General features: G+C 53.7%; 11 protein-coding genes across 13 annotated transcripts; 8 read left to right on the plus strand and 3 right to left on the minus strand.

Annotated features, from left to right (window-relative positions):
* Positions 1 to 322: 322 nt before the first annotated feature.
* Positions 323 to 2,422, plus strand: PV07_09494 (uncharacterized protein; the record flags this gene model as incomplete). Its single annotated transcript, XM_016396755.1, has 2 exons — positions 323 to 801; positions 855 to 2,422. The coding sequence occupies 2 exons, from the start codon at positions 323 to 325 to the stop codon at positions 2,065 to 2,067; spliced, it is 1,692 nt and encodes a 563-aa protein (XP_016246611.1). The 3' UTR covers positions 2,068 to 2,422.
* A 9-nt stretch (positions 2,423 to 2,431) lies between these two features.
* On the minus strand, positions 2,432 to 4,119 carry PV07_09495 (uncharacterized protein). Its single transcript, XM_016396756.1, has one exon. The coding sequence runs from the start codon at positions 3,962 to 3,964 to the stop codon at positions 2,606 to 2,608; it is 1,359 nt and encodes a 452-aa protein (XP_016246612.1). The 5' UTR covers positions 3,965 to 4,119; the 3' UTR covers positions 2,432 to 2,605.
* Positions 4,120 to 4,338: 219 nt separating this feature from the next.
* Positions 4,339 to 7,254, plus strand: PV07_09496. Of its 3 annotated transcripts, none has more exons than XM_016396758.1 (4): positions 4,339 to 5,465; positions 5,536 to 6,142; positions 6,193 to 6,849; positions 6,902 to 7,254. In XM_016396758.1, the coding sequence occupies exons 1-3, from the start codon at positions 4,431 to 4,433 to the stop codon at positions 6,693 to 6,695; spliced, it is 2,145 nt and encodes a 714-aa protein (XP_016246614.1). In that variant the 5' UTR covers positions 4,339 to 4,430; the 3' UTR covers positions 6,696 to 6,849; positions 6,902 to 7,254. The 3 variants fall into 3 exon arrangements, with proteins under 3 accessions (XP_016246614.1, XP_016246615.1, XP_016246613.1); XM_016396759.1 differs by having other exon boundaries at positions 6,917 to 7,254; XM_016396757.1 differs by having other exon boundaries at positions 6,193 to 7,254.
* On the minus strand, positions 7,011 to 11,051 carry PV07_09497 (calcium-translocating P-type ATPase, SERCA-type). The gene is made up of 3 exons (XM_016396760.1): positions 10,578 to 11,051; positions 10,359 to 10,516; positions 7,011 to 10,306 (listed from the first exon to the last, which is right to left on the minus strand). Exons 1-3 carry the CDS (start codon positions 10,693 to 10,695, stop codon positions 7,499 to 7,501), a joined length of 3,084 nt encoding a protein of 1,027 aa, XP_016246616.1. The 5' UTR covers positions 10,696 to 11,051; the 3' UTR covers positions 7,011 to 7,498.
* Positions 11,052 to 11,539: 488 nt separating this feature from the next.
* Positions 11,540 to 13,416, plus strand: PV07_09498 (14-3-3 family protein epsilon). Its single transcript, XM_016396761.1, has 6 exons — positions 11,540 to 11,722; positions 11,839 to 11,846; positions 11,900 to 11,978; positions 12,035 to 12,309; positions 12,365 to 12,452; positions 12,507 to 13,416. Exons 1-6 carry the CDS (start codon positions 11,711 to 11,713, stop codon positions 12,864 to 12,866), a joined length of 822 nt encoding a protein of 273 aa, XP_016246617.1. The 5' UTR covers positions 11,540 to 11,710; the 3' UTR covers positions 12,867 to 13,416.
* Positions 13,417 to 13,517: 101 nt separating this feature from the next.
* PV07_09499 (uncharacterized protein) lies at positions 13,518 to 14,532 on the plus strand. Its single transcript, XM_016396762.1, has one exon. The coding sequence runs from the start codon at positions 13,968 to 13,970 to the stop codon at positions 14,322 to 14,324; it is 357 nt and encodes a 118-aa protein (XP_016246618.1). The 5' UTR covers positions 13,518 to 13,967; the 3' UTR covers positions 14,325 to 14,532.
* Positions 14,533 to 14,814: 282 nt separating this feature from the next.
* On the plus strand, positions 14,815 to 17,046 carry PV07_09500 (uncharacterized protein). The gene is made up of 3 exons (XM_016396763.1): positions 14,815 to 15,195; positions 15,252 to 15,755; positions 15,912 to 17,046. Exons 1-3 carry the CDS (start codon positions 15,022 to 15,024, stop codon positions 16,887 to 16,889), a joined length of 1,656 nt encoding a protein of 551 aa, XP_016246619.1. The 5' UTR covers positions 14,815 to 15,021; the 3' UTR covers positions 16,890 to 17,046.
* PV07_09501 (uncharacterized protein) lies at positions 17,027 to 20,067 on the plus strand. The gene is made up of 2 exons (XM_016396764.1): positions 17,027 to 17,969; positions 18,058 to 20,067. Exons 1-2 carry the CDS (start codon positions 17,555 to 17,557, stop codon positions 19,710 to 19,712), a joined length of 2,070 nt encoding a protein of 689 aa, XP_016246620.1. The 5' UTR covers positions 17,027 to 17,554; the 3' UTR covers positions 19,713 to 20,067.
* Positions 20,068 to 20,711: 644 nt separating this feature from the next.
* On the plus strand, positions 20,712 to 22,289 carry PV07_09502 (uncharacterized protein). The gene is made up of 4 exons (XM_016396765.1): positions 20,712 to 21,027; positions 21,160 to 21,216; positions 21,298 to 21,431; positions 21,596 to 22,289. Exons 1-4 carry the CDS (start codon positions 20,940 to 20,942, stop codon positions 21,965 to 21,967), a joined length of 651 nt encoding a protein of 216 aa, XP_016246621.1. The 5' UTR covers positions 20,712 to 20,939; the 3' UTR covers positions 21,968 to 22,289.
* On the minus strand, positions 22,229 to 23,047 carry PV07_09503 (uncharacterized protein; the record flags this gene model as incomplete). The annotated part of the gene is made up of 1 exon (XM_016396766.1): positions 22,229 to 23,047. The coding sequence occupies one exon, from the start codon at positions 23,045 to 23,047 to the stop codon at positions 22,229 to 22,231; it is 819 nt and encodes a 272-aa protein (XP_016246622.1).
* An 873-nt stretch (positions 23,048 to 23,920) lies between these two features.
* Positions 23,921 to 25,513, plus strand: PV07_09504 (uncharacterized protein). Its single transcript, XM_016396767.1, has 8 exons — positions 23,921 to 24,158; positions 24,216 to 24,264; positions 24,317 to 24,382; positions 24,444 to 24,595; positions 24,645 to 24,933; positions 24,986 to 25,113; positions 25,166 to 25,299; positions 25,361 to 25,513. The coding sequence occupies exons 1-8, from the start codon at positions 24,068 to 24,070 to the stop codon at positions 25,415 to 25,417; spliced, it is 966 nt and encodes a 321-aa protein (XP_016246623.1). The 5' UTR covers positions 23,921 to 24,067; the 3' UTR covers positions 25,418 to 25,513.
* Positions 25,514 to 25,731: the final 218 nt, after the last annotated feature.

Genomic DNA, 25,731 nt, shown 5'->3' on the forward strand with positions numbered 1-25,731 from the left:
GGAGCTGCCTCTTTTTCCACCGGTGCGCTGCACCATCTTCTCTCTTTCTCACTTCCCACCTCCATTCAATGCACCTCTTGCTTCCTCACGCCTCCACCACTCCCCTGCTGGGTCATTTCTCTCCACACATCGTGCTCCCTTCTCTCTTTCTTGTTCACTTATGCATCCTGTCTGAAGTGCAGGAGGGAGATACCTTTCCCCGCATTTCGTCCCGTCTCTCAAGACTCGTACAGCAGTTTCGTTCTTGTCGCTCCAACTCTGCTTCACCATTCCCCTGCGTTCCTGCTCTGTCTATCTTCTCCCAGCAGCTACATGCGCCGTCATGGCTGTAGCCTTGCTAAATTGCAGCATCTGCCCAGGCCGACCCTCTTTCAGTGACACCTCCCACCTGCTCACCCACGTCAGTTCCAAGGGACACCTTTCCGAGTTTCACAAACTCCAGGTACGGAGCTACCAGGACATTGCCGCTGGCGTGGAACTGGCCACGTACAGCCACTGGTATCAGCAGCATGATATTGACAGACTGCTCTCAGAGAGAATGCAAATGAAAGAGAACAAACAGGCTAGAAAGAGAAGAGCTACTGCTGCAGCACGAAACGCTTGCGGACCACAGCCAGGAATATTTGACCATGCACAGCCAAATCCACCTTTGCCTCCAAGACGACCGGGGAGACAGAAGACCCAGACCCAGACCCAGACCCAGACCCAGACCCAGACCCAGAAGAGAAGCACTCGAAGCAAACAGGCAAGACGAGCTGTTGATGACAGTGACTCGGACTTCAGCCCCGTCAAACCTTCCAAGTAAGCACCGCCCCTGCAGATATATCCCCGCGGACGCTGACCAGGTACGCTAGACGCAGAACAAGTCGACTTCCAACTTACTCTCCTGTCAAGCGGGACCCCTTCTCTGACGACGTCTTCCCGGCCCTCGATGACTGTCCCGTTGAGGACGAACCGCCACGTCCGATTCCTGCAACACCTGAGCACATGAAGCTGAAGGGAACAGTATGGCCAGGCATGGATCTCTTTGATGCTGCCACGCAGGAGATGCAGCAAAAACGAAATCAGAAGAAGGACGCTTCTGTTCTGAGACGCATGGAGACACTGGCTGCCTTGGTTGAGCCCACCGAGGTCGTCTATTCACCTCGCGGCACCAATATCCTGAAAGCGAGACACATTGATGACCTTGAAGATGCAAGCAGTTTGGTGGAAGAGGAGACTCCGATTCCAAAAATCAAGCAGCCCCCTCGAACTCGCAAGAGAAAGCCGCTCGCAGAGAAAGACGTCAATGCCCCTCGACTCGTGAAACGCAAGGCCAAAGCCGGTGCCCCAAAGAGATATACTGATCTTCCTTTTGCTCAGGGGTTACCTCCCCTTCCGCATCTGCCCAGTTCATCCACCGGTGACTCTTATGGGCTGGGGTCTCGCTATTTCCCGACAGAAGACGAGGAGGAGGACGTTAAACCACCGATTCAAGCTTTGGCCCAGCGCAAACGGCCTCCTCCGTTCGAGGTCTTCGCCGACGGAAGCCCCACCTATCATGGAAGTATGTCGAGAAGCGCGAATCGGAACCCTCTTCAAATTGGAACTCGAGGCTACGGTAATGCCGCTTTCCAGCAACTGCCCAAGGTTTCCACAGCCTGGCTTCAACCACAGTATCAGTCAGCCTTACAATTTACTGACCCTTACACAACCTACCGACCTGTAGCTCAAGAGTATCAGGCATTCTACGAAACACATATCGAACATGAGAATATGCCACCATTGGCTGGACCTCCGGCGTCTTTCCGCGGAGCAGGTGCAAACCCTTTGGTATGGAAGTCTCCCATCCGACTGCCGACCGACCCTGGACTTCCTCCTTCCGACTCTCCTTTTGGCAATTTCTTTTCCATGTTTCCCGGTGGATCGCCAGGCGATGACCCCTTTGTGACGACCAAGAATCCTCTTGCAGGGGCGTCGCCACACTTGGAAAGCGAGCAACAACATGTCCTGGTCAAGGAGAAGCCAATATCACTGGGAAATGCGGAACTTCAGATGACGCCGAAGCCTAGCAATCGGAAATTGTAACCTCTTACCGAGAGGAACGCAACAACTTGTTACAGATTCCGCGGAAAATGATCTTGGTCTTCTCTTTTGGTGTCAACAACTCAATCAGCGAAGCAGAATATATGCGGCATAGGTACCACGAAATGGCCCACACTCTCTTGGAAGCTCTACTGAATCTCGCGTATCAATTGGTTTGGACCGCAGACTATGTCAATGGGAGTTCAGAAGATGGTGGCACGGGAGATAGATGTCCTATGAGATATTGGACGGTAAAACTCTTGATGGTGCATGACTTTGATATTTGCAGCGGGTGTATAGATAGCCCAGTGAGTTTGCAGCCTCTGGTAGCATTTTTGTAGACACGCAATGCCACCTAATTGAATTCTACATTGCAATTATAAATCATGACTCGGGTTGTATGTAGTGCTGCAGTATTCTCGGCGCAGTATATCCCTTGATATATGGACATAGTATGGGCTATTGCAGCGATCCAAGTGAGCTCCGACTTTAAGCAGGTTTTAGTATTCCAACAGCTGTTGCTCTGACTGTCGCGCGTGTTCTACTGGTGTATTGTCGGCGCCCTGTTCTGTAACCTCTTCCTTATCTCGGTACTGCTGATTTTAGTCTCAAACCCCTTCTTTTGCTCCTCCTTCCCTGGCGCGTCCTCGGTCAGATCACCGTCGTCGTCGTCGTCGTCTAATCCGACGCCTGCATCCAAGACATCGACCTCGAAAACTTCCAGTGCTTTCCAGCCTCTTTCTGTCCGCTTGTCGTTGACAGCTTTCCCGCCACTGCGCGTTTCGGCAGAAATCACCAGCGCAGTGATATCGGGGTCTGTGATGGTGGGCCCAAACGGATCGGAAATCTGGGTGTAATTTATCGTCATGTCTGCCATGTTGGTGCTTGCGGATATGGTCGGAGAGTTTGGGAATTGATATTTGACACGGACGACTTTACCGTTTGGTCCGGGCTCATCGATATACTCGGTCGTCGAGAGACTGTTAGCGGTTGCGGTTGGGGCTGTGCTCGTACTTGACTTGCGAGGGTAGAAGGCCAGAATGGAGTCAATGAATTCCGCGGTGCGTTGTTGTCGGACATCCCAGTGTTCGACCAGGGAACCGTACTTTTTGTTGACGAGCAGTTCGTCTCCGGTGATACCGACCGTGATCAATCGAGACTCTTTGGGGTTGGGGGAAGGAGACTGGGCTGGCTCGGCGGTCAGAATAGTGGCGGTCAAGAGCAGTTTGTGGCCAATGTGTAAGTGGTCGAATGTACCCCCTACAGCAACAGAACGGTGGATTGTAAGCGGTCCGTCTTCAATAACCGGTTCTGAGGGATTCCGCGAGGAGCTCTCAGGATGAACAATCGCGGGACCACTCTGGAGGCGGTGGATAGGCGGTAGCGGCGGAGGGTTGGACTTGGAGTTCCATATTCTGATGACTTGCTGGAGGGAAGCTTCTTGAGCCTCGCCTTCAACGGAAAAAAGCGCCGTATAAGACCGGTCGGAGAGGGCAAAGGTCTTGATGTCCACTATCGGTCCGGACAGATACTGCTTGCCAACGATACTCTCAGGGAGTCCATCGAGCCGAGCTTCCAAAATGAATATCCTCACATCGATACCGCCAGGAAAGTCGAGGTCGATCTCTTGCTGGGCGGCGACGGAGCAAATAAGGCTATACGTCTTCTTTAGGAGATTCTGAATGAGGGGAAAGACGGTGGCGCGTGAGGAGTTAGTGCTCAGGGGGTAAGAGGGGGACAGGACCAAGCCGATGTCCAGACGAGAGGTGGACTCTTTGTCGGCAGGGACGAGCTTAGGGAGAAGGGACTCAAATGTGATCTTATAGGCTGATTTGAACGAAGACGACGGCGAAGAAGGTGCCAGGGCCGGTAGGAGAAGCAGAGAGCTGGCCTGCGCCATTGTTCACAGACTCAAAGGGCCGAATGCGAATGTGTCGAGAGAGAACGAGGGAACGGGTGTATGAAAAGGAATGGCTCCGTGCGAGCTGTCTTCTTATAGCATCATCTCTTAAACAGAATTCTGTCGTCGCCTTGACGAATATACCGAGGTGAGTGAGAACCGGGGGGGGTCTGTACATGACTTGAAGTTGCTTCCTGCCCAATGACTATGCGGGCAACCTGCGCCCCTCCTCTCCTCCTGCGCCTTTTGCACCCCTCCAACCTCGCGCTTAAGCGGCTGACAGGGGGCCAGCCCCGAAGCAGGCCCGTGCCCTCACAAACACACGCTGCCGCCCTTACGCCTTGCGCCTTACGCCGTCTGGACGGAGGACAGGTTGTAACTGGACTGATCCTCACCAACGCACGCAGAAAAGACAAATTCGGTCCGCATGTGCTGATACTCTGCTCGCTGTTCCCCCCTGACTATTATGCCATTCCACATCCCTCGCCACCAGCACCACGTCTCCGACCCTCAGTTCACCCACGATAACTACTACAGTGCCGTCAATGCCATTTACTCTGCTGGCCAGACTGTGACCTCTGTTGGCGCTACAAACCCTCAATACCTGGACCACCACCCTCATCCGCCCACCACGGCTCCCGAACCCAGATCCTACCTACCTCAGTCCCAGCCAAACACCAATGGCAACGGCACCGTGATCCCATACCGCCCTGGCCCTCCTCCGTCCGCGTATACGAGTGTGCAAGAGGCCCAGCCTGGCCAATATCAGCCGGGTCTGAGGCGGTCTCTGACCATCGGTCGCCAACAGGCCGACGAACTGCATTTGAATCAGCAGCAGGGAACGGCCATGAGCGACGTCCACCACTATGGTGCACCGCCAGCCTATACAGGGGAAGGACTGTCTATCAAGATCGAGCCCTCTACGCCTCAGCATCCCAGCAGCGTCGCCAGTCAGCCCGTTCCCGGCACACTGCAACCAGGTCTTGCGAGCAGACCTGCGACTCTAGCGGCCAGCAACACCGCTCCCACTCTCCCTACTTTGCCTCAGATATCCACTCAGCAGCAGCAACAACAACAGCAGCAGCAGCAGCCTCCTCTTTCCGCAAGACCAACAACGCTAAATCACACTCACTCCTACTCTCGGTCCAGTCCCGGCGCCATGGACCAACCAAAATACAAGCCTTTCTCAGATACTCCCGATCAGAGCAAATATCCATCCGCTCCAATCTCATACGCCCCGCAAACTCCTCAAGGGCCGCCGTCATATTCTCCTCTCGGTCTAGCGGACATCAGACCGAGGACAGACCCGACGTTCACAGACATACCCTTCAGTCCGGGTGTAGCGCAGGAGAATGACATTGTACAGTATCCCCAGAATAGCAATTATATCGCGCCTTGGCCTATCTACGCGATGGATTGGTGTAAATGGCCTCCCCGGTCCAACAACGGTTCGGCGGGGAAAGTGGCCATTGGCAGCTATCTGGAGGACAATCACAATTATGTGAGCATGAACCATTGCTGGAGAAAAATCAAGAGAGACTTGGAATACGAGGCTGACATTATCTGGGCAGATTCAAATATTGGACACTCAAAGATCGCAAATAGACCCAGACAACCCCCATGGTGAGCGAGGTTTGGAGTTTATCAAAACCGCAGAAGCTACACATGCATATCCCGTGACAAGGATATTATGGGAACCACCTTCGTCGAATAAGCAGACGACGGATTTATTAGCAACTTCCGGCGACCATCTTCGACTGTGGTCTCTGCCGAATGAGCAACACGCATATCAGTCGAACTCGGTCACACGGCCGTCGACCACCAAGACGCCTCCGTTACAAAAGCTGTCACCACTTGCCTTGCTCTCGAATTCGAAATCTCCCGAACACACGGCCCCCATCACGTCGCTGGATTGGAATGTGGTCCAGCCGTCGTTGATTATTACATCTTCGATCGACACAACCTGCACCATCTGGGACATCCCTACGCTTACAGCGAAGACACAGCTCATCGCGCACGACAAAGAAGTCTACGACGTGCGTTTTTGCGCGAACAGCGTGGACGTGTTTGTCTCGTGTGGTGCGGATGGAAGTGTGAGGATGTTCGATCTGAGAAGTCTCGAACACAGCACGATTATTTATGAGCCGTCGGAGAAGCAGCAGCAGCAGGAGAAGAATTGTAAGTTTTGAACTACCATCACCCTTGCCTTTATGCTGACGTCCGCAAAGCACTTGGCGATCCTCTCTCCACTTCGCCGACACGGGCATCAGGCTCGGGCGGCATATCAACGCTCCCTTTCCCACCTCCCTTACTCCGCATCGCGGCGTCTCCCCACGATGCCCACTTGCTCGCGACATTCAGCCAAGACTCGAACATCATCCGTGTTTTGGACGTCCGACAACCCGGCCAGGCCTTGCTTGAACTGAAAGGTCACGGTGCCGCCGTCAACTGTATCGATTGGAGCAACTCACAGCGCGGCGTTCTGGCTTCTGGGGCAGATGACTGTTGTGTGTTGCTCTGGGACCTCATGGGCTCGAGTGCGTCAACCGGACAGAACAGTGTAGCAGGTGGCGTGTCGAATAGCAGTGGCGGAGGGCCGGGACAAGGACAAGAAAGAGGCCCATCTGCGGTCTGGGAATGCAAGTTTGAAGTGAGCAACTTGAGTTGGGCTCCCGCGGCGGGAACGCTCGGTGTTTGTGGCGGTAGAGGATTTTGGGGCGTGCAGTTATGATGAATGAATTCCCTTGTCTTCATGAGGCTATATTTGAATCCAGGGGGCTTGGTAGCATACACGTGGGCGGATATGCGTCTCATTATGGAACGAGCCGAGGATATCATGAGTTGAGATGTGGGGGAGACGAGACGTGATGGTGCTGCAGCTACGGGTATGTGGAGAGCCCATTCTGCCTGTTGTGAGTGACATTACTGATGAGAAAGTCATGTGTGGGATAGGACAATGTGTTGGAGCCGAATTGAAAACGCGTTTGAAAGAGTCCAAGACAATAACTGCTTGATAACGACAGCACGCGCGTGGTACCATCCCAGACTGATTGGCGTGTCTCATTTGAGACTGCTTTTTTGGCTCTATAGATGAGAGATGTCTAGATGTCTAGGTGTCTAGGTGTATACGGACGGTATACCTCGTATGTACCGAGTGCTATGCAGATATCCAAACGTCCCCAATCTGGAGCGCATCCATCTATCCATCTATCTATCCAGCCTGCCTGCCAGCCTGCCAGCCATAAATCCATGCATCCAGCCATGCAATGAAGAGAGGCGAACAAACAAATAGACAAGAAGCCGCCCGGAACCCAACCCGTTACATTGCGTCGTCTTTTCTGTTCTTTTGGTCTCCGTTCCAGATCCCATCAATGCAAGATGGGTGAGTAAGTTGAGTGAGTGATGTATGATATGTCTCTGCTTCGGGTTTCGTTGGCCACAACATCCAATTCAATGTATGGTAAGAGCTAATGTCACATGGAACCAAAGGGCTTGGTGGGCCGGCCTCTCTCTCGCTCTCGCTCTCGCTTCCTCTCAATTCGCCTTCATCTTGCCGTTTGCCACGAACCCGTTCCCTTCCCCTTTCAAGCCACTCCCACCCGACACACTGGCCCGTCTTCTCCGCTCCGACTTACAATTGACGTAGACGGCCCGCTCGATCGCCTTGAGGACCTCGTCGATCAAGATGACTGGGGCCGAAATCCACAGCACCGCCATCCACTCATCCCACCCCAGGGCCTCGATCGAGAAGACGCCCTGTAGAATGGGCGTGTACAGAATGGCAAAGTGGAGGAGCATCGAGAGACAGATCGCATAGATGAGTTTCATGTTTTTCCAGAGCGGGAGTTGAAGCAAACTCTCCGACGAGCTGAGGGCATTCATGGCGTTGAACATCTCAATCACAACCAAGATGGACAGTGAAATAGTCGAAGCGGTGCGCGTCGGTGTCGATGAGGGAGAGAAAATGGCACAGCTGACATTCTCGAAGATAGCATTCGTTGGCGAACATTTATGGAAGCTTCGGAGTTGCGTGAAGCTGATTTGCGGGCCCGAAGGGTAAAACATGAACCACCACACATAGCCAAAGACAGTGGCGGCGCCCACATAGGTGCCGATGACCATGTATCGGAAGAATAGCCACCCAGAGACGAGGGGCTCGTCGCGTTTTCGCGGCGTCCGGCGCATCACGTCGTGGTCAGCCGGGTTGAATGAGAGCGCGGTGGCCGGGAGACCATCCGTGACCAGATTCACCCAGAGAAGTTGGACTGGGATCAACGCTTCCGGTAAGCCCAGGGCCGCGGTCAGAAAGATCGAGACTACTTCACCAATGTTGGACGAGATGAGATACCGGATGAATTGCTGGGTGTTGCTGTAAATGGTGCGCCCTTCCTCAATGGCGAGTTCGATGGTGGCAAAATTGTCGTCCGCAAGCACCATGTCGGCGGCCAATTTCGCGACATCGGTGCCGGTGCCCATGGCCACTCCTATGTCAGACTTCTTCAGCGCCGGGGCGTCATTCACGCCGTCGCCTGTCATGGCTACCACTTCGCCCGCGTCCTGCAAGAGATCAACAAGTTTGGACTTATGCGTGGGCTCGACGCGGGAGAATAGAGATGCTGTCTTTGCAGCTTCGAGCTTTTCGCTTTCCGTGAGGGAGTCAAACTGGCGGCCGGTGAAACTCTTGCCGGTGAGATCTTCGTCTTGTTGGAATACGCCAATCTGTTTGCAGATGGTCTCGGCAGTGTTCTGGTTGTCACCAGTGATGACAATCACTCGAATACCGGCCTCTCTGCACTTCATGATCGACTTGGCCACCTCTGGCCGAGGCGGGTCGAGCATCCCGACAAGCCCGATCAAGGTCATGTTCTGCTCCAACTCAGCATATGCTTTGTTGCTCTTTGCGGTATACAGTAGCTCGTTGCCACTAATGTTTTCCACGCTGGCCAGCGCAAGCACGCGAAGGCCATGCCGTCCATATGCCACGAGCTCCTGAGCGAGGAGGGCCTGATGGCGCTTGTTAATGGGAACTTTCTTGCCGTTTGACCCCAGAATGACATGAGAGCAGCGTTCGATGATCGATTCAGGGGCACCCTTAACAAGAAGCTTTTGGGCCTGGCCAGTTCCAGCGAGGACAGACATACTTTTTCGATCTCTCGAGAACTCGTACATTGCGTGCAGAGGAAGTTTTTCCTCGTAGTACTTACTGGCGAAGTCTACTCGCTCAGCGCCGGCCAAACTGGCTCGAGTGGTGTTCCTCGCTGCGTCATCGGTGCCAATCTTCTCAACCAGGACACGGAGAGCTCCCTCAGTAGGTTCTCCAATGCTTGAATAGGTGTCGTTCTTCGCGTCATATGACAAATGGGCCTCATTGCAGAGCGCCAGAACCTCTGACATTTGCTTTATGGTGTCCGAAGTTGCTGCGGGATTTTCAAGTTTCTTGCCATTGTGGATGAGGTCCCCGGTCGGGGCGAAGGTGGTTCCTGAGACTTCGATCTCCTCTAGATCATCTCCAGACTCGCTGAGATAGACGATCTTTGCAACACTCATCTGGTTGGTCGTGAGAGTACCAGTTTTGTCAGAGCATATCACACTGCAGCTACCCAGGGTCTCGACTGAGGGCAAACTCCTAACGATGGCGTTTTTCGCCGCCATTTTCCTCGTACCCAAGGCGAGACATGTTGTGATGACCACGGCGAGACCTTCTGGGATGGCAGCGACCCCCAAAGATACCGCGATTTTCAGGTAGTAGATGGCACCCTTGGCCCAGCTTCCTCCGTGCGAGGGATCATTGAAATGCTGGATGTTAATCAGCCACACCAAAATACAGATTACTGTAATGACTTTGGCCAGAGTATCGCCAAAATCGTTGAGCTTCTCCTTGAGGGGCGTGGGCTCCGAAATTTGCGAAGTAATGCTCTCGTGGATGTCGCCAATCGCTGTGGAACTACCTGTAAGAACGACAATGGCGGTAGCGTGTCCCGTCACCACTGTTGTGCCAGAGAAGAGCATGTTGACCTGATCTTGTTTGACAGCCTGCACATCGTCTATGGCTTTGCACTCCTTGCTCACACTCTCGCTTTCGCCTGTCAAAATGGCCTGGTCGACTGCGAAACTGTTGCTTTGGATGGACAACAATCGACAGTCGGCCGGTATCCGATCTCCAATGGCGACAGTAACAATGTCTCCTGGTACAAGCTCGTCTGCCTTGATCTTCTGGACGTGTCCATCCCGAATCACCTTTGCTTCGTTTGCGGAATACTCTTGCAAGGCTGCGATGGCCTTTTCAGCACTGCTTTCTTGCGTCACACCCACGATCGCATTCAGAATGAGGATTGTCAGGATCTAGAGCCAGATTAGTCTCGAGCGGCTCGTGTTGTGATCCGGTTCAACCTACCACCACAGGGTCGACAAACGCAGTCCAGTCATCCGACTCTTCAAACAGGGCCAGGATAAAAGATATCGCAGCCGAGCCTAACAGTATGAGGACCAATTGATCTTTGAACTGTTCCAGAACGAGTTGCCATAAGGGTGTCGGAGGGTCTTCGGGGAGAGCTGTTGCGCTCGTTAGCATTCCATGCTTGATCTTCACGGCGGATTAACCAATTGCACTCACAGTTGCTTCCATATTGTTTTCGGGACTCTGCGACTTGCGCAGACGACAGACCGGCTGCTTCGGTGACATGGAAGTGACTCAGCACCTCTGATGTTGAGCGCACATATGCTTGTTCCATGTCGCGATGGTCGGAAAGTGAACGACTATGAGGTGGAAAAGAAAAAGAGGTTGCTGTGAAACGACCTGGGGAGATCCATGCACCGCCAACCGTCTAGACAAAACTCACTGAATACCGCAGGTAACAACGAGGGGTTGGAATCTATTTAACAGGTCTATGGCGAAAAGAGCGACTGTGGTAGTGACTGCGATAGAAAATCGATGCCCCACGTGGTGAACTGGACACGGTGGACACAGTTTAATCATCGAAAATTCCAGACGCAGGCCAAAAGAACGCAGCCTAGGGCGAAAATACGAGCCCGTTTGGAGGCGTTTGGGGTACAGAGCCCAAGCAAGCAGTAATAGCGTCCATACAGCTTATCCAGAGTGGTTATTCAACAACTCGATTAGCCCTACATCACAACGGTAGGAACTACGTGAATTAGGCGAAGTTGCTGTGCCGACGACTTGCAAGGTTCGGAGGGACTACGGAGTACGGACCACACACAGGTAGAGGACCAGGTGAGAGTTGAACAGGAGGGCAGTGAGGCACGTGAAAGTCCGAGCACCTAGAGAAGAGTATAGAGTCCCGTGAGTACCTAGTTTGGCTCTCCGGGGCGTCGTTGCTCCCAGAAAAGAGAAGCTGCATAGGCAGGAGAGGCGCAGAGTGGTGAATCCTGAAACCTGTCACCCAGGGTTTCAGGCGCTGGCGTCAAACAAAATCAGTTGTTCGTCACCTCCCAGTGGCAGGCCTCAGTGGCCCTCAGTGGCCCTTGTGGCAGGCAGCACCCAGAGCGGTTAGTGCCAGCAGTGCCTGGGCGACTTAGTGATGCTCTAGCCCTTTAAGCATCAAACTGCCTTATGAGCCATCACTCACAAACCATCAATCTGCAACCCAGGCCCCGTTTCCCATCACCAGATATTCAACCCGTCCTTCGATCTTCCATCCCCCATCTCCCAATCTCTTTCCTTGTCCTCATCTGCACAACCCATCGACCACTTCCTCCTCTCGTCATCAAGTCTCCCGATTCTTGACAATGGCCACCGACGTAAGTGCTGCTGCCCCCGCCTCCAGATTCAGTCTCAGCTGGCCTTCACTGTCCAACCTGAAGCCCCCGATCTTGTCATTGATAAGACGTTGTGCTGACTTGAATGCGACTTGTAGCGCGAAAGGTATCACTGCCTGATTCCCCCCTCGAATCATCGATTCACTGATGTCCTTCTAGTAAAACATTTCTTGCGAGGCTCTGTGAGCAGGCTGAGCGCTACGATGAGATGGTCAGCTACATGAAAGAGGTGGCCAACGTACGTCGATACCCTTGGACAGATGACCGTGGACCGACCGGGCTGACTCGTGTTAGATGGGCGGCGAGTTGTCTGTTGACGAGAGAAATCTCCTCTCCGTTGCTTACAAGAACGTCGTCGGGACCCGACGTGCCTCCTGGCGCATCATTTCCTCCATTGAGCAAAAGGAGGAATCCAAAGGCTCCGACAAACACGTTGCCACCATTCGCGAGTACCGCCAGAAGATCGAGAGCGAGCTTGAGAAGGTCTGTCAAGATGTTCTCGACGTCCTCGACAAAGCCCTCATCCCAAAAGCCGAATCTGGAGAGTCCAAGGTCTTCTATCACAAGATGTACGTCATCCTTTGGCTCGGAGAATGCTCGAGCTGAAACTAACACGGTGAACAGGAAGGGAGACTACCACCGATACCTGGCTGAATTCGCTTCTGGGGAGAAGCGCAAGGTTGCGGCCACTGCCGCTCATGAGGCCTACAAGGTATGACAGTTATCCTTCAGAACACACAAGCAGTCCACTGACCCCCGCTTGCAGAATGCCACCGATGTAGCACAGACCGAACTCACCCCTACCCACCCCATCCGTCTTGGTCTTGCCCTCAACTTCAGCGTCTTCTACTACGAGATCCTCAACTCCCCCGACCGTGCCTGCCACCTTGCCAAGCAAGCCTTTGACGATGCCATTGCCGAGCTCGACTCGCTGTCCGAGGAGTCGTACCGCGACAGCACGCTTATCATGCAGTTGCTCCGAGACAACCTAACGCTGTGGACGTCGTCCGATGGTGGTGAAGGTGAAGCTGGCCCAGCCGGCGAAGCGCCCAAGGAAGACAAGCCCGCCGAGACCGGTGCCTCTGCTGAGCCTGCAGAAAAGACAGAGGCTGCTCCACCTTCCTAGAGAGATTGCCAACTGGCGGCTGTGCATTCCTTTCCGCCTTTGGCAACTCTGGCTTACATCAACTCTCTACGATTTTTCGGGCAGGATTATTGCGCAAAATGGCAGCACTCGCACTGGCCTCTCTGTGACGAGCTCGGATTCTAGGTATTGCACTGGAAGGCGCGTGCAGTGATTTGTTCAGGCGGGCCCAGATAAAGGCAGAGAGAGAGAGAGAACTACCAAGACTCCCAGATCCGGGCAGACTACCTACCCCAAACTATTCCCCCAACCATGTCGAATGCAATCCCCCCAGGCAATACTGATTTCTTCGTTTTATTGTCTCCTACGATACCACATAGCTTTTAGCTCAGGTGGATTGATGAATGGAGTTAGCAAGCGCGTCGCGGAAAGGTCCACAATCACACTTTGACATCTGCAACCGTCGTTTCTGGTCAGTGTCTCTTCGTCTCCTATCTGCGTCTCCCGTTCATCGACTGCGTTCATTGCTCTGCCCTTCACATGTACGCAGCAGTCTCAGCCCACGCCAATCTCACGCAGGCAGACATGTGACCCTTACCTCATAGTTCCTTGGCATCGTGACAAAGGCCACCGAAGATTGATTTGATGGCGTCAAAAGTCATGACTTCATTTCCGCGTCCTGCCCTTTAGGACCTCAACATCACAGTGGTGACATCCCGTATTATGATGATGAACTTCCGATCGTCCTCTCTCGTAACGGAACATGCCTGACTTCACGCTTGGGCTCAGATTTTGGCCCTTAGCAAGTGTTACCCGCACATTACCCACGCCTCGTTGTTGCGTCATGCATCAATTGCTGTCGTTTACCACAACCACCTTTTTTTTGGCTTTGCATTTTGAGATATTATAGTAGCAAAGCATCCTCGACCAAGTGGAATATCTTCAACCTACTTGAAACCCTGGTGACAGTGCTTTCTACAGGCTTTCTGCTCTTGACTGTCTTTCTCGTGGAACTACTTACCTTACGAACAGCTCAGCCCTCTGCCTATTTCCTGAGACGCTCGAGAATTTTCCCAGCATAACAGGGAGGTAGTGAACAAGCGCCCACCCTCCTTCCAACCAAAGCTCCATTGATCGAACAGCATGTCTCCTGGCCGACGTATAGCCCTCGGTGGCCTTGTCGTTGGCGCAGCACTGTATTTCTGGCCGCAAGCCTCGCCAGGAGTCCCGGGAGCCCCGATCACCACCTTCAAAACTACTGGTGTGCGGAACATAGAGAAAGCTTATGCGAACGGCGGTGCTACATCCACACATACCAAGGCCTATGGCGGCACCGTCCAGGGACAAAAGGAAGATGCACCGATGAGGGAAGGCTCGGCCACCAACAACCCAAAGGGATATCAGCAAGAAGGAATCGGAGACGACCAGCGGCCGAACGGACTCTTGAAGCCTGAGAAGTGGTGGAACAAGACGATGTATGGCAGTGAGAAAGGCAAGTGAGGAGGGCAGATGGCCCCCTCTCGTGAAGATGGAGCATGATTTTACGGAGTCAGAGCCACAACAAGGGAAGGGATCAAAAGCAAAGCAAAGCATGCTCATCAGGAGTAATTCATCATTGACGGTGTTTGGCCGACACTGCAAATTGTTGTACATATGGACAGGGGCGAATCCCGACAGAGTCTATATAGACCATTCTTCACCAGTTCCGACCTTGACTCGATGGGCGGGATGGCCTCAAATCTAACCCCAAGCTGGCTCTGAAAGGTGCTGAGAGTAGAAAGCCTTGAGACTAATATCGTGCTCACGGTGGGAAGGTATCGAGGTATGTAGGAATGGCTTTGTAGGCAGGGAGTGGATGTCCAATCGGAATAAATGAAGCCCACGCAACGGCTTTTGATTGTCCCTCGTCCCTGTTCTGCCGTTGCCCACGTCGAAAGTCCAGAATCGATGCGGGGAGCAGTCGCTTGCATTCCTCTTTGTGGCTTGCGCCGCGCAATCTTCGCTGCGGTCTATCTTCAGAGCCATGTTGCCTTCGGCCATGAACGCCTTTGTTGATCAATCGACTCGACTGAAGCGTCGCACTCGTGGCATGAGTTCTATCTGCGATCGATCATGAGCCCTGCATCAAGATAGAACCAGCGAGCTCGCTCCACGCCGATTCAGCTGCTCCACCAACGTCAGCGCCCTTAGCTAAGCAATGCCTCTGGGGATTCTTGAGCCAAACGTCGAGCACGTCCCGGGAACGGTGTATGTGTATGAGACAGAACAGCGACATGCCGAGCTCTTGGAGACTGCTCAGCATCTGAAGAAGGACAGTACGGGGCGAGTCATCCTTGTCCCCCAGCCCTCGGATGACCCAAATGACCCGTTGGTGCGTGTTTCTCTCGTGAAGCACTCCAAGAGCATCGAAACTAACTGGCGCCCCAGAATTGGCCTATTGGGCAACGCGACCTGATTCTTGGAATCCTGTGCTTTGTCTCTTGCCTTGCCACGACAGCCTCTCCTCTCCTAGCCGCAGACTCAACAACTCTCGCAATCGTCTTCAAGATAACCTTCCAAGATGCTGCCCTTCTCACAGCCTACCATCTCTGCGGCGTTTGTGTGGCGGGATGGCTGTTCGTCGCATCCGCAAGAGTCTGGGGCAAGAGGCACCTTTTTCTCATTGGAGCGTTGCTCATGGTCGCAAGCTCTGCCTGGGGAGGTTCTACACATATCGGTCACAACTATGCCAGTCTCTTGTGGAGTCGTGTCTTCCAAGGAGTCGCGCTGGCGCCTTTCGAAGCCCTAGTCAACGCCTGTGTCGGAGATCTATACTACGTCCATGAGCGTGGAGTTCGAATGGCGATCACAAATACATGTCTTTTTGGAGGAGCCTTTTTGACACCAGTATTCGTGGGCATGATCACTGCTCATATGGGCTGGCAATGGAGTGTAAGTTTACGTCGGTCTCGTCTCTGTGTTGGGCCGGATGTAGTTGGTGGTTATGCCATAATGCGCAGATTCACCAGTCCTGCGTCCTGAGCAAAATCACAATCGTTGGGACTTGCTATGTCTATCTGAAAGATGTGCTAACCTAGAATCACACAGTTCTTTTTCCTTTCCATCTTCATGGCCTTGGGGTTCTTCCTCGTATTCTTCTTCGTGCCTGAGACGGCTTATCGAAGAGCACATTCTCTCAACCTTGATCTTCTCGCCGAAGAGGACTCGTCGAAAGAAACGATCGGGAGGCCAGAGATGTCAACTACGAAAGATGCGGAAGAAAAGCCTTTGCACTCTTCAGCAGTTGTCGAACCACCTCCACCAAGAAATTCCTACTGGCAACGATTAATGCCATTCAACGGTCGGAAAACCGATGAGTCCTTCTTCAAGCTCCTCTTTCGACCATTCCCACTGTTCCTGCATCCTGCGGTCCTGTGGGCTTGTTTGATTCAAGGTGTGATTATTGGCTGGACTGTCATGGTCGGAGTTATACTCTCTCTCATCTTCCTGGGCCCGCCTCTCTTCTTTAATGAAGAGAGGGCCGGGAAGATGTACACCAGTGCGTTCATTGGCAGCATTATCGGGCTGCTCGGTGCCGGTTTGTACAGCGAGTTCACGACGCGATTCATGATCAGACTCAACAGGGGCAAGTACGAACCCGAGTTCCGCATTCTGCTCGTCATACCGACGCTTGTGTTCTCCTGCATCGGTCTATACGGCTTTGGTATAACGGCGAACAACGTGGCTCGCTACGGCTGGATCGTCCCCGAGGTATTCCTCGCTTTCATTATAATCAGCATGGTTATGGGATCCATCGCCTCGGCCCAATACCTCCTTGACGCGCACCGCGACATCGCAGTCGAGGCATTCACGAACCTCATCATCTTCAAGAACATCTTCTCCTTCATACTGGCATACCATGCCTTTAATTGGGTATTCGCGATTCGCATCAACCATTTATTTATTATATTCGGCAGCATCGAGATTGCTATCTGTGTGCTCAGTGTGCCCATGTACATCTTTGGGAAGAAGAACCGAGAATTCTTCCACCGGCACGATCTATTGGAGATGACGAAGCTCCGATGACATGATCGCTTTAGGGCCATATAGAAGATATAGTTAACCTTGTATGATTCAGCTGGATGCCCCGTCTGTGCCGTTTGCCAGATTTTCCTTATGTCAGAGAAAGGGATGAGGGTCTCCGCCTCCACTTTTCGCTTCCACAGACCTTGTAGATGTCAGGGGCATTTTTGCTGAGATTTGGCGGTCCCCAAAAAGGGAAAGAAGATCTCCCCACGCAGCGGCAAAATGGGCAGAGGATGACGAGTCGAGTGCAGTCTCTCCTTGTTCCTTTGCCACGGGCAGTTGAGGATCGAATTCCCACTGGGCGACGATAATGATGCAATTCCCAGAGGCGCGAATCACTTTGAAGCGCGTCGCTATCATTTGAAACGAGCTTGGTTCGCGTGGCGCTGAGTTCCGCCCGCATTCGGAAATTAAGAGGTTGGTGCTCGGGTCGAGCGGCGACGATCTCAGGAGAAACACGTCTTCACCACGGTTTTCTGTGACGGGCCGCCGAATTTTGAACAAGACTGCCTTCGAGGTTGTCCAGAGAATCGACTTGTGCGACCAAGAGCATGGACAGTGGATGCGACTGTTGAGGATTTTCAAAACCCAAACATTAACATCGAGATGCCGGGGGATAGAAGCGGGAAACGTCACCACAAGAATCGAACAGCGACGTCGCCATCATGTCAGAATTAACGCCCAGCACGCTCTGCACCGCGTGTCAGTCCATCTTTGAACCAAATACGCAGAAGTCAGAGGAAACAGGGGAGATCCCGCATCATGGCCTGGAAGAACTCGCATCTCGGGCTAGCAGCTGCCATCTATGTTTGACCGTGTTCATGTCCATCGACCCAGACGCCTATAGAAATTTTCGGAATCGAGGACTAGCCATCGACTCGGTGGGATTCGCCTGGATATCGCCCATTGCGAGAGACCAAGCGAGGCTGAAGTTTCGATATGTGAAGCCTACGAAGTCTGAGGCGGACAAGGAGAACCGCGGACCTACTCCGAGCAGTAGTGGCTCGAAGGCGAGTCTGTCACTGAATTGGGACGAGACGGCGGGGTTAGTGGTTGAGTTGATTTTGATGCATCCTCGATGTAGGTACTCCTTTGAGCTCTTGTCGGCCTCTGGTTCGAGATTCGATACGGGGCCCTCAAACAGGCTGCTAACTTGCTGGTGTCTCAGTTGCCGTTGAACCCGGAGTTCGAACCATCGACCCCAGATCCGTGAGTACAGCGTCGATAGAAAGTCTCGATCTCGCCAAACAGTGGATCCAGGACTGTTCCTTCAACCACATGAAATGTTCCGTGACGTCGGCCGCCGACGCGACTTGGAAGCCTACACATCTGCTGGACGTTTCAATCCGAGGTCCCAAGGGCACTCACGGAGTGAAACTGGTGGATGGCATGTTCGTGGATCCCCTGAGCGAGTACGTCACGCTCTCCCACTGTTGGGGGAAATCCAAGACGATCCGTCTGCACAAAGGGACGCTCGCAGCCTTGAGGCAGGGCGTCAGCGTGGCGAATCTTCCAAAGACATTTGCCGAAGCCGCTCTTGTGACGGACAGGCTAGGTTTTCGATACCTGTGGATCGATGCGCTGTGTATTCGGCACGATAGCGAAACAGATGTGTTGGCAGAGGTGGGACAGATGCACCGTGTCTATTCCGAGGCGACGCTCAACATAGCCGCCACATCCTCGAGGGACGACGCGAGCGGATTGATCTACAGTCGCAACGTTTCGGCATTACAGCCTTGCATTGTCCCCGTCCCCTTCGGCTTGGGGATCGACGAAGGCATGTACAAAATACTGCGCTCCACCTTGTGGCACGATCTGGTTGACTCGTCACCCCTCAACAAGCGAGCTTGGGCTTTCCAAGAACGCTGCCTTGCGAAGCGCACATTACACTTTACTCGCAATGAACTCTTCTGGGAATGTCAGCAGATGTGTTGTTCAGAGGTGTTTCCCAAGGGCCTTCCCGCCACCATGGGCCCGCCTTCATCTCAGGAGAGTGTGGAATTCTTCAGCAAAAAGATTCATCACCAGCGCCACGGCAATTGGCATCAGCTGGTGAAGATGTATTCCCCCAAGAAGTTGACGTACTCGAGCGACAAGCTGTTGGCCATCCAGGGGTTGGCGAAGCAGTACATGGCAAAGAACAGACTACATACCGACGATTACCTGGTTGGCCTATGGAAGCCGCAACTACCGCATGCGTTGCTCTGGCGAGTAGAGGGCGGGAGGAGGCCAACGAAATACCGGGCCCCAACATGGACCTGGGCCTCGATCGACGGCGAAGTCAAATACCCCGAACCGGCGTCCTCGGCCCGGGAGACTTGCATTGAGATCATTGAGCTTGATATGCAGTACAATCCCTCGGGCGACAATTTCGGCTTCGTCACGAGCGGCAAAATGCAGGTCCGAGGATTCATGGCAAGAGGGCTGCTGAGACGAACGCGTGATTATTGGGGTTCTACGCCCTGCGTGATCCAATGTACCAAAGCCCAAGTTGAACTTGAGAAAGCAGCCTTCGACGACCGCCTCCCGAAACTCTCCGAGGCGGGCAGTGGGATGCTCTGTGAAATGCTCGAGATCTACCTCTTACCCGTCATCGACGTGGTGGACCGGGTGGAGGGATTGCTCCTGTGCGCGACGATGAAAAAGGGCGAATTCAGGAGGATCGGGGCCTTTGACGTGAGTCGTTATGACCAGGCCAATTGGGACCGGTTCCGCAGCGTCATGAAAGGCGAGGCCGAGATGAACAATTACGTGGAGAGACTGGACCATATGAACGGGTATTGGTTTGCGAGTGACTATACTTATACGATTAATATCATCTGAAGACCTCGGAGGGTTGTGTGGTTCGTGGTTGGTGGTGGAGTTATAGGATTGGGGAAAAGTCACAGCGATGTCTCGAAGAGCGATGTATATATGTCTTGATGTGATGGGGGTTTTCCAGGAGCGAGCACGATACGGGATAAGAACGTGGATGGGTACATGGGATGATTGATGGTGTGGTACTGGACTGGGGGGATGGATCAGGAGGGTTGGACCTAGGTATTTCTTTTGTGCCGTGATGCACTCACTCACAGTGTAGCAAGGAGAAAGGTGGTACAGATCAAATTGTGTGAGCCAAGAGAGTGTGACCAGATGGCGTGTGTAATGTTTGATAACGACATAATAGTGAAATGAAGAGTCGATGTTCTGCATCTGTCCTTGCCCCTGCCTGAGACCTCCATCCCAATCCATGCTCAGCCTCGCGTCGAACGTCCAGCCTTGCTCGATCGATGGCTTCCCCTTACTCCAATGGCACAGGCTGCAGCTCGTGTTGCACCGACCCTGCGGCGATTTGGATCTCATTTTCCACCGTGCTTGCTTGGCTTGCGCCCAGTGCTCTGAAGAACCAATCCCGCCCCCCAGTGGCGCACACCTCAGCCAGCCTTGGAAGCCGTTGACTGCGGATTACCCATTTTGGGTGTTTCGTTTTCCCTTTCCCCATTCGAGGTGCGCACCCACCTGGCTGTCTCGGGGCCAGATCAAGCGGGGATCAAAATGCCAGCATGAAGAGGCCAGATCCAGTCTACTTTGGTTGTTTCACGGATCTGATCTGGCACGCAGTTCAGGTTGAAGTGGGATCATCTCGATGTGCAACCAACGAGGAGCGGTGACACCTGTGCGACACCAATGGACGGGGAGACCGAGTTCGACATAATTTTTGGGGGGGGACGGCGCGCATGCTTGGGCCAGACACTTTCCCCAAACGACGGTGTAGCTTTGGTAGCCTTTGGAGAGCCAGCATCCAGATCCCGGGACTAGAGAAGCAAGACGATGGAAAAGAGCCGTGCGCCAGAAGAGCGCAACGTGCAACAAGCAACCACCGACCGAGCTGCCTATTATTCTTTATCCTTCTCTCCCTTGCTTTCGTCCATTCCATCCGCCCGTCTCTCTTACACACTTCCCTGCCATCGATTCCCTGTCGCCGTCTCATCCAGCAGCTCCTCGCACTTCTCGGCCCTTATCCCATATCAATTGGCCACCGTCCAAATCGCGGGGAAAGCTTAGGGCACCATGCTTCGTCAGCTTAGCAGCATCCTTGCCGCCTCCACCCTCCTGGTGGGTATTGTCTCTGCGCAGCAGGCCCCGACTCTACCCAGCTGTACGTCCTCCGAACTCGTATTAATATATCTCTGTCCGAAAGATGTGCTGTCAAAAGAAAATTAAAAAAAAAAAAAAACAGATGATCCTGGTTGACTTAGCATTGATGGAGCTGACGTTCCTCGACACGCAGGTGCCACTAGCTGCGTGAGCAGTCTCCTCCCCGCCAGCTGCAACGGCAATCCAACATGTCAGTCCTCCCCTCTGAGGTGTCCATCACGGCGACAAGAAAGAAAAGGACGGTCACAGGCTGACAAGTGAGGATCAATAGGCATCTGCAACACCGCGTCCTTCCTCGACGGAATCGCCTGCTGCGTCTTCCAGGCATGTGATCCCGCAGATCAAACGGCCGCCCTAGCCTATGCACACAGCATTTGTGACCCGGTTGGAGCTTCGTCGCTTTTGGTACGTTCCCTTGCTTTCAATTGCCCTCAGTTGCCGTGTACTCCGCGGATGGATTTCTTTCGGTCCGTAGCGGTGAATTCTCTACTATGAGGAGGGCCGTCCTCAATGTTCCGCTCCCAATCCATGCCTTGGACACGTCTCACTGAATCTTCTGCTCTCTACAGCCCGCCTCGGCAACCTGCATCTCGACTTCAAGCGGCAGCGCAACCTCCTCGGCTTCCGGGTCTGGCTCTAGCACGGCCGGCGCCACAGGTGGATCGACCACCTCAGCCGCCAGCAGCGCTGCCAGCGAAGCCTCCTCTGCGTCTGCCGCTGCCTCTAGCGCCAGCGCCAGCGCCTCCTCATCGTTGAGCAGTGCCTCTGCGTCCCTCAAATCTGCTGCGTCCAGCGCCAGCGCGTCCCTCTCTTCGGCCGTAAACAGTGCCAGCCAATCTTCCTCTTCGACGACGGCGAGCCCCACGGGTGCTGCCAACCAGTTGGCGATCGGGTTTGGTGCCGTCGGCGCCGGGATGTTGGGGTTGGCGGCTCTGTTGTAGGTGCGGATGGCGAGAGGAAACTTATACCGACGATCCTGCTTGGAGAGGAGGGCGGGTTCAAAAGTTGGAAATAGTTCGGATGTAATGCGGCCAGATATGTGATATCTGTTTGGATCTACCCTTTTTGTGACCTAGGAGAATATGCACAAGCATTTCATTAGCATGGCCACCACGCAGGGAGAGATAACTTGTGCTGTGTTGCTCGGGCCTGTACCGGTCAAGCTAGGTGTTGTTGCCCTTATTACACAGCTCGACGGTGTTTCATTCATCGTCTTCTGCCTCCCTGCGTCTGGCCAACACTTTGGCAACCTCCCGCCCCTCCTCCTTCAAGACCGTCCACAAGTAACCCCAAAACAGCATATCAGCCAGCCCAATCGTGAAGACGACTCGATTCGCTAGCAGATTCAATCCTGACAGCAGCGACGTCCACGACTCAGCCGAAGCTGTTGAAGATACCGGCTCGGAAGCACCGTGCGAGTGGAACATGTAAATCCAAAACACCAGCGCCGACGAGGCCAGCACGTGGATCGCCGAGAGCGTCAGCCAGCGTGACTGGGCAGTCAAGAGGGTGTGCAGTTCTTCGGCGTAGCGCGAGGGGGACTTTGCAGCGGCGGCGGCGGCGGCGAAGGAGGAGTCCAGGCGTCGGGCGCCGCTCGCCCTGGTGCCCATCGAGGACGACGATGCAGTCGTGGCAGCAGTGCCCTGAACCACGGACAAATCCCCGGCAAAGAGGAACTGCGTGACCGCGTACACCGACACCACCAGCCCCAGGAGCGCGAACAGTTCCCTCTCAGACTGCGCGACGACGGCCCCTTGACCCTGTCCCGGTCCCGATATTAGCGGCCCTCTCATGGGCATGCTCGTCCGCGAGCCGCCAGCTCCTGCACTGCCCGACGGGCCCGCGCCATGGGGTATGCTTTCCGGGGCGTAGCCTGCGGGCCGCACGCTCATGCTCTCCCCGAGCAGCCAGATCGGGGTCGAGGACAGTAGCTGGGTGGGCGAGGTCAGGAGGTAGTAGGCGCAGGTCAGGAGGGTGAGGGAGTGGGTGCGCAGGAGGAGGGTGGAGGAGAGGAGTGGCATTGTTTTCTTTTGGCCGGTAGGTAGGCAGGTAGGTAGGTAGGTAGATAGGTAGTAGGTTCAAGGGAGAAGATTGCAGACAAGGCCGGGTGTCAATTGTCCATTTGGTGGCTGCTTGTGTCCATGAAAATCGTCTGGGGGAGAAACGTGGACGAGGCTGCATGTTGTGTCTCTGTGTGGATTGGAGATTCGGCAGCGGAGAAACCGTCCTCCGTCTTGCTGCATCACCAGTGTCTTTCTTCCCCAGCCAGCGACACCGCGAGCCAGCTCTGATCACATAATAGTACGTTGTGCATGCATATATCTGTTCCTCAGGCCCTGCGTCACTGTCTCCAAACCGACATGGCTCGGTCCCCTCGTGTCAGCAAGTCGCGTTCCACAAACAGGTAGTCCTGTACGCGACACCCTTAGCAGCAACTTGTCCGCGCACCTCTCCTCTGAGAATGCAACGCAGCGCACCAACTGGAGCTCGGCCCGCCTTGGAGGCCTTGTCCCTTTCAATTGCGATTGCCGTAGCAATTGCCAGACAGAGTTATAGCCCGTTGCAATGCTGGGGGCAAGCAACTTCCTCGCCAATGGCCCGCGGGAATTTTCTGGATTCGGGCTCGAGCCCAGGACTATGACTAAAGCCACCACGACGCAATTCGAGCACACGAACCGCCGACCCCACCAGGGCTGTGAACATGTGGTGTTTCCCCGCTGTGCAGACTGGCCCTAACACGATGTTCTCTGGGTTGAGAGCAAGTCTGGCCGTTCGAATCGACTGCCCAAGCGAAGTTTGTTACTTCATCGACGGAAATCTACCGAGGTTGTTATACGCTCCCTGGGTAAGCTGACAACGGTCTTTTGCGGTAGAGAGATATATAGATCTGGATGGACGAGTTGTAAACATTTCTAAACCTTCAGTTGATCAAGGTCATTTTGCCTGTGGTAGTTTTCGACGTTATCCCCGCAGTTTCAGATATTCTAGGTCAGCAATACTCGTCTGTCCTAACCTTTAGCCGTCCAGTCACGCCTGTCATCATGGAGCCATATACGAACACAGGAGCCGTGAATTGTAACGTGGATATTGATGCGAGCAATGTTAAGGGCAAGACTGCTGTCGTTACCGGCGGTATGCTTGAGTTGACAGAGGCACCATACTAAAACCTTTTCTGATGTGCTGTCCCAGGAGCCAACGGCATCGGTGAAGCATATGTTCGCGCGTTGACAGGCGCTGGGTATGACCCTGTCCTTTACATACCATCGGGCGTGAGATTGACGGGATTGCAGGGCTTTTGTCGTTATTGCAGATCTTGACGCTGAAGAAGGCGCAAGACTGGAAAAGGAATTGGGCAGGTCAGCGTCAAAAGGAGCTCTTGCCGATGTATAAACCATCCTATTGACGCCCTGTCCACAGCTCAGTCAAGTTCGTCAAGTGCAATGTCACCGTCTGGGCCGATCAACTCGCCGTCTTCAAAACTGCGCTTTCGTCTTCGCCGTCCGGCAGAGTGGACATTGTCATTGCAAATGCCGGCATCAGTGGAGCCGATTCAGTCTTCTTCAACGATGGTAAGCACAAGGTGGAATGGAGCCGGGTAGAATCTAACGGCTTGCCTAGTCGAGGCCGAGGAGCCGGAAGAACCAAAGCTCAACATCCTCAACGTAAATCTCACCGGCGTTATGTACACCGTCAAACTGGCACTTCATTACTTCCGCCGACAGAATGCTTTGAACAAAGGGGCTCCCCTGGATCAAGTCCTCATATTGCAAGGCAGTCTGGCAGGATATCTCGACCTCCCTGGAGCCGTTCAGTACATTGCCTCCAAATTTGGCCTTCGCGGGATGATGCGGGCTCTTCGCAAGACAGAGCACCAACACAACATTCGAGTGGCATATATTGGACCATGGTATGGAGACGAATGTGGTCGAGTTTCATTTTAGCTAATTGGGCCAACCCAGGTTTGTCGAAACCAAGATTTTGAGCAAGGCAGCCGTCGAACATCTAACGAAGTCGGGCATCGAGTTTGCCACGGTCGAAGACGCTGGCCAGTGCGCACTGAGAATCGTGTCAGATCCCAAAATCAATGGTAAGCAGGCGCTATACTGCCTGTAAACGGGGTACTGATAGAACGGTCTTAGGTCGAGCATTTGCAATCCTTCCCCGAAGTTGGGCGCCTCGTGGATATGTGGATATCGATTACGACGACTATCCCGTGGGCACATTGTTGGAGAAGCTGCAGAGTTCTGCCACTGGAAGCGACCATCGCTCAGCTGTAAGTCAATCTGCCGGTTTAGAGATTCTGGAGGACAACGTCTGATGTCACTGCTTTCCAGCTCGACCCCGAAAAGCAGAAAACAAAAACTCAATGGTCAGCGTCGGCGACAAATTGAGCACCCAGACGAGGTGTGCGAACTGAAGGATCGCCCGATGATATATGTTCTTTACACACTGAGGTGTGCTATAGCTCCAATCAAAAGGCAAAAGCGACCTCCTCGTGTCATTGCAAAAAGTATATTCTCTGAGGCCTCTCGCCAAGTGTTGTCTCTTCCACCCTCCTTCGTTCTATGTGACCCGTATCCGGATAGTTCTGCTAGTGACGTGCAGCTCTGATGGTGTCATTCGACGCCAAAGTGTGTCCGGGCCGGAAGACAGTGTTCCGCGTCGACCAGTACTACGGCTGTAGTTCGTCAAAGGCTTTCTTCTG

Source organism: Cladophialophora immunda (assembly GCF_000835495.1).
Source record: "Cladophialophora immunda strain CBS 83496 unplaced genomic scaffold supercont1.5, whole genome shotgun sequence".
Lineage (NCBI taxonomy): Eukaryota > Fungi > Ascomycota > Eurotiomycetes > Chaetothyriales > Herpotrichiellaceae > Cladophialophora > Cladophialophora immunda.